This window comes from Melanostigma gelatinosum (genome assembly GCF_949748355.1).
Source record: "Melanostigma gelatinosum genome assembly, chromosome: 9".
Lineage (NCBI taxonomy): Eukaryota > Metazoa > Chordata > Actinopteri > Perciformes > Zoarcidae > Melanostigma > Melanostigma gelatinosum.
The window spans coordinates 20620675-20633348 of record NC_136642.1 but is presented as its reverse complement, the minus strand read 5'-3'; the positions used below and the strand labels follow the sequence as shown (position 1 = coordinate 20633348).

The 12674-nt window shown below is 48.9% G+C and overlaps 1 protein-coding gene across 1 annotated transcript in view; it reads left to right on the top strand.

Moving 5' to 3' along the window:
* The window catches only part of rspo2 (R-spondin 2), a 52900-nt gene that overhangs the window by 27063 nt on the left and 13163 nt on the right, over window positions 1-12674 (top strand). The window contains exons 3-4 of the mRNA XM_079275769.1: window positions 3679-3822; window positions 4075-4263. Coding sequence (XP_079131895.1) covers window positions 3679-3822; window positions 4075-4263 — 333 coding nt within the window. The remainder of the gene's footprint in view (window positions 1-3678; window positions 3823-4074; window positions 4264-12674) is intronic.

Here is a 12674-nt window from a genome sequence, read left to right as displayed (position 1 = left end):
AGGCCCTATAAAGGAACCAAAATGGGTTTTGCAACCTTTAGCTGGCGGCGCTGGCAGCCTCTCCATGTCTATCGTTCAGCTTCTCCCTTTCTCGCTCTAACTCTGAGCTTGTGGGTATTTCCATTGCACAGACTAACCAACAAAAAGACCAGTTGCTTTTGGCCTGTGCGCCTCACCAAGAGACGTTCAATCATCACAGCTTTGCTCACTTTCAGATTTGCCAGACAACACAATGGACCACCAAACCAAGAGTTGAATCGGGTTGTATTTAACAACTCTGTGTTTTATACCAAGCGGCGTAAAGTGCGAGTTTGACGGGCCGACTGCATGTGCTTGTGCTTGAGCTGACTGTGTGTACACTGGAGCTGGATGAGCAGATACAGGGGCCGGTTGTGGGGTATCACAGACTGTGTTCCTTGGAGTGAAGAAGCTTGAAGGACCGCTGACACATCTGTCATCGCCGTTCTCTCTCTCGGTGATGCTGATTGACAGGAACACCACCTCTGCTTTACCTGGCTCTGTACGCTGGCGCTAGCGGAGGAGCAACCAGGTGGAAAAGAAAAACAGCACAGAGGGAATTGGGGCGGGGGGGGAACATGGCAGGTCTGGCCTTCGCCGTGAACTCCTGCCATCCGCAGCTCCACGCGACATGGCTGGGTGGCAGCGAGCAAGCCAAAGCTTCCATGTCAGCCAAACCCGGGGCCTAGAGGCTGGGTCAGAGCTGTTCGACTCAGCTTGGAGGAGAGGGATGGAAAAATGGGGCTTGTTTTCCCCCTTTGCACTGCCAGGCCTTTTACGACATGGACGCTCCCGCTGTGCAGCATCGGTTCTGGTTGGCTCTCCGGAGGAGGCTGATGAGCGGTCTCACAACCCGCCCTCCGGCTCAGATAACGCTAAAAAAAACAAAAACAAAAAAAAGGCTTCGCGTGTCTGTGATAAAAATCGGTGGGTTCCCTATCCAGACCACAGCTGAGGGACATCTTCTGCCAAGCAAGCACCATTCGAGCACGAGTGACGCTCTGTGACTCATCTCGCAACTTTAAATGCACTTGACATGCAAAACCACATCAAATTCAAGTGTAAAGTCAAACAAACAGCAAAAGAAAAAAGAAGGCGTGACAGCGATACGGGTAATGGTGGAACCGCCGCAGCGCTGACCCTATGCCACTTTACCCGCAGCTTTTTATGAAATTCCCCTCAGAGCTGAAACACGAGGCTTTTCCTCCTGCGTTCGTGATCTAACTCAGGGGCCAGAACCAGGCCGGGAGATAATGATGATAATGCGTTTAAGTGCCAGGAACACCGGGGCCTTCAATGGGATCTGATGACCTCGTTATTTCTCATTAGTCTCCCCGAGGCACCTAGACGAAGATTTTAAAGGTGGTCCAGAGGTTAATCCTGCAGGGAGAATGAACCCGCTCCTCTGCATCGGTTTCTGCTGCTGCTGGACGAGCTGCCTCACTTGGCCCATTGGTCAGTGTGGGAGCTTCTCCAGTGTCCCAGATAGCCCACGCTGTCCCAGATAGCCTTTTGCCAGATAACCCGACAGAGGGATAAATATCTGTCACAGTGATCCCTTCCTACCCACCTCGCTCCCCGATGACCCCTGACCCTCCAGCTTCGCCTCCCTGCATTCTAACTCCCATGGAGCCGCATTGATGTGTCATCCACCTCATCCATCTCACAGGGTGACATTATTACTTATCTTCTATTTAGAAAACAACGTTTCCGGGCGAGTCCTGTTGTAATCAAAAGAAGCCTTGTCAAGTGCTACTGCAAGAAAACAGTATTTCACACACCTGTGTTGCTCCTATTTACTGTCAATAACTGAGGATTGCACAACAACTCCAGTGCTTGAGAGTACTGCCAGATGTTCTTCTTCTCCCTCTTTGTCTTTTTATTTGTTTTTGTTTTGTTTAGGAGCTAAAAGTCAGGTGATGGCAGGCCTGGGAAGTGTGAAGGGTAAAACACAGAGTTATGCTTTCCAATTAGCCTGTTGATTTATTAGCCTGCTCCTTGTATTGGGTTTAGCCTGAATCAAACCCGAGCCTCTGTGATTCGGGTTCACCCAGAACAAAGTGGACAAGGGGCAGAGAGCTTAAAAAACAAAGAAGACAAAAAAAATACAGCAAAAGAACTTCATGCCTCTCTTAGACGCACACATTCCGCACCGAAATCTCCCCAGCAATGCGTAACTCCTGAGATCCAAGACTTATGTCGAGAGATGAAATGGAGCAAAAGAAATACAGAGAGGAGATGAATAATATCAGGTGATTGAATTAATAACACGATGTGAGAGCACAGGTAATTACCAACGAGATCAGAGATATTAAAGTCAGTTTATCTACGTTTTTCAGATGTGGAGTACCGCTTCAGGGCCGAGTTGGTGTGTATCTCAAGCCATATCTGATTGGTACGTGTGTGTTTGTGCTTGTGTGTGTGTGTGTGTGTGTCCATGGTTTGTTTAGACTGGTCGGGAAAGCGTGAGACCAGAGTGAGTGGGCAGAGGCCACACTTTAGGGTTCAAAGTAAAGCGAGGAGGGACCCCCTCGTTTTGGAGGAATGTCGAGGAGGAGGCTGATGGTTAGCTGGAGATGGTGTAATTAAGGGGTGTGATTGTGAGAACCTTCCCTTCCCCGGGCCCTGCAAGGGTCACAGATAAAAGAGCAGCCCTCCTCCTCCGTCGCGCTCAGATGTGGAAAATCACGCACGCTCTAACGCATGTCTCGTCCCCCGCCGCGAGACACAATCAGCGGGACAGACTACCTGGGGAGCAACCTGGCGAGCGGTGGGTGACGGTGGCTGCGGGTCGTAGATCGTGGCTCCCCCAACGCTGGAAGCCCAATGGGCCCACATAGGGGCCTCTGAGGAACGCCATAAATTAGCCAGCTCTGGGAGGCTCCTTCTAATCATGTGGGCCTGTGCGTCGCCCTGTTGGTGTGGTTGTAGTAATTTGGCCCTGCCTGACGTGCTATTTGCAGAGTCAGCGCTCGATGACACACTGCCGTGCCTTTCCTTTGCGAGATCGACGCCGTGTGTCACAGCAGGGCGCGGCGTGGGAGGATAAGTGTGCTGGCCTGTTTTTGCTGACTAAACGCATCAGCATTTGTTTGGTGAGGCGGCGCAAAGTTTTGCTGTCCCTCGCCCCCCCGTCCTGACCCACCTTCCCACTTTCATATTGTGGCCAGAACTTCCACACAGCTGGCCGGCATTGTGATCCATCATTTACTCTTTAATGAGAACAGGACTCCCCAGTAATCCTCAGTTATGCACACAGACTGGAGCAGTGTGGAGTGATCGTGTAGCATATTTAGGACACTATTCGGGGCCCTAATGGGGTGTATTCTTCTTGTCGCAGCACGGCTATTAGTTGAAAACATCTAGACTGTTGGATGTTGGTGCAATTTGTTTAAAAGAGGTCAGTGTGACACAATTCCTCACTGTCTCACTGTTGTTTGCTGTTTTCACACGATGGATTTGCTCACTCAAGAACAAGAGCAGGAAGATGAAAAACAAAATATCACCGGCGGCTTTTCTTTTTCTTTTTTTTCGGGAGAGACAACATAATCCTTTCAAGAACCCCCTTCCCCAAACCCCTTAGCTTTCGATCAACTCCAGATGAGAGGCTTTGCTCGGACCCTGATGACTCTCCCCTTTTTTCTCTCCTCCTTCCTCCAGGGTGCAGGATAGAGAACTGCGAGTCCTGCTTCAGCAAAGACTTCTGCACCAAGTGCAAGTCAGGCTTTTACCTACACAAAGGGCGCTGCTTTGATAAGTGCCCCGAGGGCTTTGCCCCGCTGGAGGAAACCATGGAGTGTGGAGGTACGTGAAACAAACACAAATATGTACAAAAAAAAAGAAAAGCGTCAAGAGAGTAAACAAACCACTTCACACCTCACTTTACCTGTAAACTGTATTCTATAACTTCTCAGTTGTCCTGCTTATTTTGTACCGAACCGGGACCACACACAAAGCGGTTTTAGCTCCGTGGCCTCCGTGTTAATGCTTGACCGGGGGGGGGGGGGGGGGGGCCGTGGTTTCACTGCGCTTCACTGTTTCTGTGTGTCTCTGCAGAGGGCTGCGAGGTGGGCCAGTGGAGCGATTGGGGAGCCTGCACCAGGAGAAACAAAACCTGCGGCTACAAGTGGGGTCTCGAGACCCGGACGCGGCACATTGTAAAGAAACCACCCAAGGACACAATACCCTGTCCCACCATCGCAGAGTCCAGGATGTGCAAAATGGCCACGAGGCACTGCAGGAGAGGTAAGGACGTTACACAGCCATATCTCGATGAGTGTGAAAGAGATACCGTCCATTTCGGAGTTTACACTGCTCTGGTGGATATTAAAGAAAACAGGCCACGTATCCCACAGCAGAGCTCTTTCCCCCTCTCAGAGTTCCACCTGTTTCATGTAACCCTTGTACCTTCCACTCAACTTTGTTTTTTCACCGTCTGTGTTTTTTTTGTGAGGTGCACGGTAGTGTTTCCGTGCGTGAATTATCAGTATTTTTCCATGGCGTCCTTGTTCAAGCCAGCTCCTTCTCTGAGGTATATCCCCCCCCACACTCTCCCATCCCCTCCTCAGTGGAATTCTTCAAAGTACGAACTGCAGGTTTCCTCAATGGCCGTCTCTGTTTCCTCCCGTCAGCTCGAGAGATATTTGCGGTGCACACAGCATGTATTTCAGGCCATTAAATGAGAAGTCAATTCTGGAATTTCTCTCGAATTCTTCTCAGACGGTCCAAACACACCATTTGGGGCGATGGCCTCAGTTTGAAGTGCTTTTAAAATAAATGTCTTTCCCCTTAATGCACTTTCACTCTCATAAACTTTGGTTTAGGAAAGGCCAAGTGTAAATGTTTAATTCACCAAATAAGGAAGCAATTACAGTGGCAGATATCATTCAGGCTTTCAAAAAAAAGAAAGAAAGAAAAACATTGTTGAACAGAAAGACGAAAATATTCTAACCTCGAGGATTTTTTCTCGATTTTTGGCCTGGAGTGTTGGATAGGAGGATCATTAAGTGAAGTGGTGAAAGTGTAAATAAACTCGAAATAAATGCTGATGTTTTCTCCGATTACAACACTGCCGTGGCAGTCGCTGCTCTCTGGGCTGGAAACTGTGATCCCATGGCACATTTAGTTCCTAAAGCCCCGTCCTGTTTGTCAGGGAAAATCTCCCCAACCCCAACGAGCACCGCTTCACGACTCTGCCGTGCCTGCGTGACCTTTTCCAGGAAACTTTATGACCTTCTTTAATGAAAAAATGTGGCATTGTTGCGCATGGTTACTGCCATTAATTATCTCGAAAAGTCACCGATGCGAAGTTGCTGTGTGGTGTAAAGTGCATAGAACCATTCTTCTTCAGTCCTTTATAAACCGACAGCCGACTCCCCATGTCCTTCTTGCTTAAAGCTACTGTTCATGGCAAACCACTCAGTGCAGTGACTGACTTACGTCCCTGAGGAAGATCAGGCGTTGTGGTTAAAAGCCGTGCGTGAACGTGTCACTGTGTGTGCATCTTAGGACTCCCCGGGCTCGTTGGTAGGTAAATCTCAGACTCGGGCATGTGTTGTTAATTCCCCCACCGCTCGGCCGCCAGTGAAAAATCCCTACTTGGCAAAAGCCAGTGAAATGCAACACTCTTCAGTTCAAATAAATACAACGTAAAAAAAAAAAGTCAGCTGCCGAAGTCGGAGCGGGAGGAGATCCACTCCCGTCGCATGGGAGCCTGACCGACTGACATTGTAAAATAATCACTTCCCGTTTGTGATAATAAAGCATAGTCCTGTGGGAGGAGAGGCCGCCCTCTGAAATGCAGGTGATCAGGATGTGGAGGTTCAGGAAAAGGGCTGCAATATGGCTGAGGTCATCATGAAGTACCTTGTTACGTGACCTTTTAAAAGGAATGCAATTTTCGAGCTGTAGATCCCTCGTGCTTCTTGAAATAACAGGACTTGCAACGCAGTGTGGTAAATTGAGTCTTTAAGTAGAATTTAGAAAACTTGTAACCTCAACGTATGGATTTCATACTCAGAAGGAAATACAAATGTAAGAAGCGCCTGTACTGGTCACTTGGAACTTGAGACAGTCTAAGAATTGAACATTTTCATCAGCTCTTCTCGCCGGACACCAGACACCAATGTTTGGGATAAGCATGGGATTATGTAACTGCAGACCGTAAAGATGCTGTGGATTAAATGGAGACAGGAAATAAGAGGACGCAGCATGTAGGTATACACTATTTATGGCAGTGATTATCTGATCACCCGGGCTTGCATTTCTGCAGAAGACAGATCTAGAAGACTAAACTGGGAGAAAAGTACCCGAATGATCTTCTTCTTCTCCCTCTGTGTGTGCAGAGACCTCATCCCTATATGTAAAACACACACAAGCAGAGAACGCAAAGCCCAGACAATGTCACTTTCAAGCAAACTTTTGAAATTTGGCAAATATAGAATGGGACTTTGGTACGTTTCCAGCAGCTGCACTGCACGGATCTGCACCTGAAGCTGTATCGACCCTTTTACAGCTGACTCATGACACGCAGATCTGGAAAGTCCAATTGTCTCGGTTGCATTTGCGATCTTTGGTGGATAATGCCCTTGCATAGCTTGACAAGCTATTGCACAATGCTGCACTTCCATTGCCAAACTGTGCATGCTCGTTGTTCATCATTGTATAACATCTGTGGATAGTTTGACCTGCTTGTTTGTTGTTGACAGTGAGATTAAACAACTGCAGCATTATCTATTTGGAAAAAAAAAAGGTGTTCCCGTTGCTGTGAATCACATTTCTTCCGGAAACATCAAGTGATTAGGAAACCGCCCGAGCAAGTGTTGATGAAAATCTTTGTCAAACCCAGCCAGCTGTTTCATTTTGGTTTTCACATAACACTTCAATGGAAGATGCGCGAGTCAATCTCCAGAGGAATACGGAAGTCTTGTCTCGTGGCTGCTTGGCCGGTGTTTGCGCCAGGCGTTTTTGCATTGTACCCCTGAGACGGTAAAACGCTCTTCTATCCTCCGGATCCCCGGAGTGGTGCTCTAAACAGCCTATAAACAATAAAGATACTTTATTAATAGCTGCTGCGGCATTATCACCATTGACAGACTACCCCCCCCCCCCGTCTTGTGAGCTAATGGGAGGAGGGTAGAGGAAAGGTGAGGAGAGTGATAAAACAGCAGCGCTCGGTTGTGCAATGTTGATGCCGCTAAGGGACTCCCTGCAGCGATTTCCCAGCAACCCCTGTCACCAGATTCACTGGTTTACAAGCAGTCGTGTGTATGACAATCAATCCTTCTGGTTATTGTTCCTTTCCCGCTCTCTTGCCCACCCACTCTACTATAATCGTTTGCACAACAGCTGCTTCTGTCATGTCGGTGACATTAGCTCTTGTGTAAACAACTTTAAAATGTAAAAGCTCTCCAAACACCCACTCTTCAGGTAATCCCTGATTTGGGATTTAAGAGGACCTCTTTATTAAGAGGGACTAAAGTCCGACACAAACGCACCACTGCAACTCGGGCTAATTTCCGACAGTTTTTACAAATCGGCTTTCAAATTCTCAGACGGCGCAAAAGTCCAAAGTGAAACCAAATCAAGAACAGAAGTTGAATCTGATAACAGAAACATGTTGTTCCAGAACAATGCAGTTCAGCTTCCAGAAAAGGAGGTAGGAGCACATAATGTACAATATAATTATCTTTGGCCATTGGATCATGTACCTGCACTTGGAGAGCTAACGGCCTTCGTGGGAGTATTGATCTCCAGTGTGTGTAACCAGAGAAACCATTTCTGCTGTGGGGCTCAATCGAGGCCAAGCCCTCCATCCCATCAGTCATCTGAGTGCTCGGATCCAGCCACCACTAATACGGTCCGTCATAACTTCTGTGTGCAGGTTGTGTTTATACTCCAACTGTGATAACTGCCTCTTGTGTAGCCATGATGCCCAGTCGATTCCCTCCGCCATCAATTTGAAACCCTGGATAAACAAGTTTTCTTGCGCATGGACGGGGGTGTAGAGGAAGATAAACCCGCCTGGACTCAGTTTACCACCTCATCACTCCTCCGCAATGTGACATCAGAAGGGGTTCTTTGTCTGTATTTAAGGCCGTGGACATGACAGAGAGGCGGGCAGTTGTTTTAATTTACACCACAATCACCTACAGTCTGGAACAGGCGACCAAAGTCAACCCAGATCCGCCCCGGGATCGACCAGACCCCAGGAGGATTTGGTTGACTGGTGGGATTTACGCCAGGTTCTGTCTGAAGCCAGTGTGGTTCTGCGGTTCTTCCGCAGTGCTGTGAACCTCCTGGTCCTTGCCGTCTGCGAACCATCTGCTCCAAAGCCTCTGCTCCTGTAAAACGATGCACAGAGCAACGGTGATTGCCTCAAATCCGCTGCGGAGGAAGCTCAACCGCCTTGTCTGTTGCGCACACTGCCCGAGACACCAAACAATTCCGGTTTCTGGCGGTCTTTGCCTACGAGCAGGCGGTTAACGCCCGTGCATGCGTGTGAGTTTTGGTGTTTATACTCGCTGTGCCAAGGGGTTTAAGCTCTGGCGACAGATGCCATTCACTTCTGAGCATTTTAGTTACGCAGCCAGTGTGATCACATCTGCGTCTGGCCCGTGTTTGGCTTGGAAACCCGACATCCAAACACATTTCTGGATGTGTTTTTGTCAGACCTTCTATCAGGCCAGATTTATTTATTAATTTTTTCCTGAAACAGATGCACGCTTTCAACTTGAGGCTAATTGATGGAGCGCGTTCTTCTCGTCTCAGCAGAAGAGCTCACGGTGCCGTTTGTCCAAGCCAAACACCGATCGAGCCCTGCTCCAGCCATCGCTCTGAAGTCTACCCAGAGCACTTGAGAACAGAGGTTTGCACTTCTTTTCCTCCATGTACTTATCTCATTATTCCAATGACTGGTCCCCGGGTGTGCACCACGGGAAGTCAGGACTGTTGGAAGGGAGAGCTGGTGCACAGATGACAAGTCCGGCTCTCATCTCTGCCACAGCGGAATGACGGCTGGTGATTAACGGCGATCTCTGGCCCGGGTAATATCACGGACAATCCGGATCAGTTCTTCCCGCCAGCGGGAGAGGAGCGAGGAGCGTTTTCCCAGGACAGAAGGAGAGCACTAATTGGCAGCCGACCTGTCACAGTGATTATGTGTGCCTCGCACCGTAGCCTGTTGTGACTGGGGGAGCCACAGCTTAATCTTCATTTAATAAGGCCGCTCCATAGGGTCTGACACAGTAGCTGGTGAGAAGGCCCTCAGAAGTGGCCTGTGTCCTTTGGACGGCATGGACGGCCTCTGGACACAGGGCCTGGGTTTGCATCTGACATTAGCTTGCTGGTATTAGCTTGCACCGTTCATTCATTTCATCGAATGCTGCAGAAAGCAAGTTGTGAAGATGTAAAAATCTCACTTGCATAATGATGATTTCCTCACGCTCTACACACACACACGACTGTGAAACAGTGAAGCTGAGATGACAGAGAGTCTTTTGGAAGCTTTGCACCGGGCTGTAGTGAATCAGAGTCCGGGGGAAGAGGAAAGACACATCAACCTGTCATTGACTTGGCCAGGTCTCCAGCGTCCCAATGCCAATTATGGTCGCCCCTGCGGTCACAGTCGCAAATTAACACAAGTTCTGTTTCAGCTATAGCATATTTGTAAGTCTCTGCCATAGATTCTTGTTTTTTTCCCTCCTTTGTCTCTGTGCTTACGCATTATATTCCCCCCTAAACAGATACAAAAATGACTATCTGCTCTTGTCTGGACTGCTTTATGCCGATGTCCTCGAAACCAAACTTTCCGGGTTTATTTTTCTGCCTCGCGTGCAGTTGAGCCGTGTTAAATCTTCTGTCGGAGGAGAAAGTCATTACCAGTAGTCTCCGAGACTTCTCTGCCCTGGGTGCATTCCTTATTGGGACGGGAGGGGGGAGGTCTCTGATTAACTTCCCACTAAGTGCCCCCGCTCTCTGACCAAAATAAATATGGCTGCTGTCATTTTGTCAGCAACTGTCTTCAGAGAGCAATATTTGAAACACCCCGTGATCCTGCTGGCTTTGATATGGCGAATCCATCGTCATACCACAGGCATGAGCCATAAACATGTGGAGGCCTTTCAAAGAGCGGGGGGGGGGATGGAAGAAGGGGAGTGTGGAAGAGGAGGGGTCAGCAGCGCTCGCTGGGGTTTCATACTCCACATTATTGTCATCTGGTCTTTTCCAAGCAGGAAGAAAGAGGAAGGGTGTTTCTTTTTTTTCACACTCTTTGGCCCAGTTGAGTTGTGGTTTTGCGGAACTGCCTTTTGTAGACCCGTGCACAAATATTAGATGCAGCGGTCCTCTAATTCGTTTGACCAAGGGGATGTAGATGTCTTTCCAGAGCACACTTTGATGTTGAGTAGATGCCCATGTTGACGGCCAAAACATCTCCAGAAGTTGGTGTTTGCACTCACCCATGACTACGAGCTGCATGGTCGTACACAACCGCCACCTAAACGCTTAATTTCTAAGCTCGAAAACCGGCATGCGCATATTATTCGGTGTGAATTTGTCAAAAGAAGAGGACCGCCGCGCCTCACCACGAGGCTTCCGCTGCCGTTGTTCTGGCAGGCGGAAATTAGGCATATGGTTCCGACATCAACAGCCCCATCAAAAACAGACGTACATAAACAAACAAAGTGTGGGGGGGGAAAGGGGGGAAGGGGGAGATACTGTACAAGTGGAAGGTTTTGATGTTCTCTCCCCCTACAAACGAGAGCCATTTCCCCCCGCTGAGTAGTATATGGGCCGACGTTGCCCGTGACACGGTCAGGGCCGTAAAGCGAGCCCTTGGTGAACGTTCCCTTGACGGGCAGTGTGTGAAGTTTTTTACAGCGGATGAGACACGGTCTGTGTCTTCACAGGGATGGATGGCAACAGCTTGTGATGAGATCTTTGAAGTATGGTTGGACTCATACACGGACCTCTTTTTTGTTCTTTTATGACTATTTCTGATGAAATAGACGTCCACTTGTGACGTGACGGTGGTTTGCCCCCTGAGCCACAGTTGGCGATTATTTCCTCATTTTATATCAGACGGCTGAGCAGAGAAATGGATACAGTGATGTCTTAAAGGATTTTACAGAGCAGCTTCAGGGGTGGCAATCTGTAAAACCTGCAATGAAACCTGCCTACCCTGCTTTTAAAAATTTCATTAGTATGGATTCGGAGTGTGCTATGATGATCCAAACGTAGCTGTAGAGGCTCTTCCACTCTGACAGGCATAACATTCTGGGAAAACAGCATTTTGTACTTTATTGGAATTGTTTGGAATGGGGAATGATATCAGAAGCTCACGGGCTCATCTGTTTTCTGCTTCAGTCCAGTGTCTATGTCGTTCTGACCTCACATTGGAGCGGGCCCCTGTGTCGAGGTTTCTCACTTCATATTTAGATAACACAAGCAGGTCAGAGTGGGATCCGTCTGACGCATCCCTGTCTGCCAGACCTCCAGTCCGACACTGCTGCCAGCTCTCCCGCGGGCCACAGAACACTTTCATCTCCACATCGCCACCCAACCGGGCCGATGAGGATGTACACACACACACACACACACACGCATTTAGAGACACATGTCCGCGCAGCCAGTGAGTGTGAGACATGTGTAATAGACACCACCAAACAATAAAACAGACCTCACAGGCAGAACAAGTGACCACATTATCGACTCTTTTTCCCCGTCCCTCTTTCCATCTTCTTTTCCTGTCTCGCACTCCGATGACACTCTCTCCCTCATGTATCGCATAACGCGGCGCGGGGCCGTCCGAGGATCTCTGTGCACACATCAGAGGCGGACGTGTTCGTGTGGCGCGCGACGTTTCAAGGCCAGCGCCTCGTGCACCGGAGTCCTCCCTCTCCAGTGGTCTGGCTGGCTGGAGGGAGGAAAGAAGCGAGGCGACGAGCCTGAAAACATCTGGCGCACAGTTGCACTGGCCTCAGCCACCAGAAGCCCCGCTCCTCTCCACCCTCCTTCCCCCTCGTGCTCCATCTCTGGCGGGATTCTTCACAGAGACATCCCAGCTTTTAATTACAGCTGGTGATTCAGAGAGCGAGGCTGTGGCTTCTGACCCACTCATGTCCGCGAGCGTGGACCCAGAGCGCGCAGACATGCAGACACAACAAAGCAGCAAGTATAGACCTGCCGGCCTTTGGCTGTGTGTACGTCTTTTTGTGTGTGTGTGTGTGTGAGAATTAACTGTGACAAATACAGGGGGGGGGGGCGTGCAGACTAATAGCAGAGCCATTACAGTGGTAAGTAGAGGCCAGGGCCAACTTACCAAGGTAGCACAAAAAAGCCAAAGGGTGATGTCACAGGTTTGAAATTTCAGCATAAAAGGACAGCTCACCCTAAAATTAAAGCTACGTGTTTTTCCTCTTACCTGTAGTGCTATCCATCAATATAGATTGGTTTTGTGTGAGCGTTGGAGATATCGGCCGGAGAGATGTCGGCCTTGTCTCCACTATAATGGAAACACCCGGCTTCGTGGTGCTCAACCAGCTCAACAGTCTCTTTCCAGATATCATGACCAGGAACTATTTTCTTTCAACCGTATTTCCGACATGAAACTACTCACAAAAAGTCTTTCTCAAAATAATTAAATCATCTTAACCGGC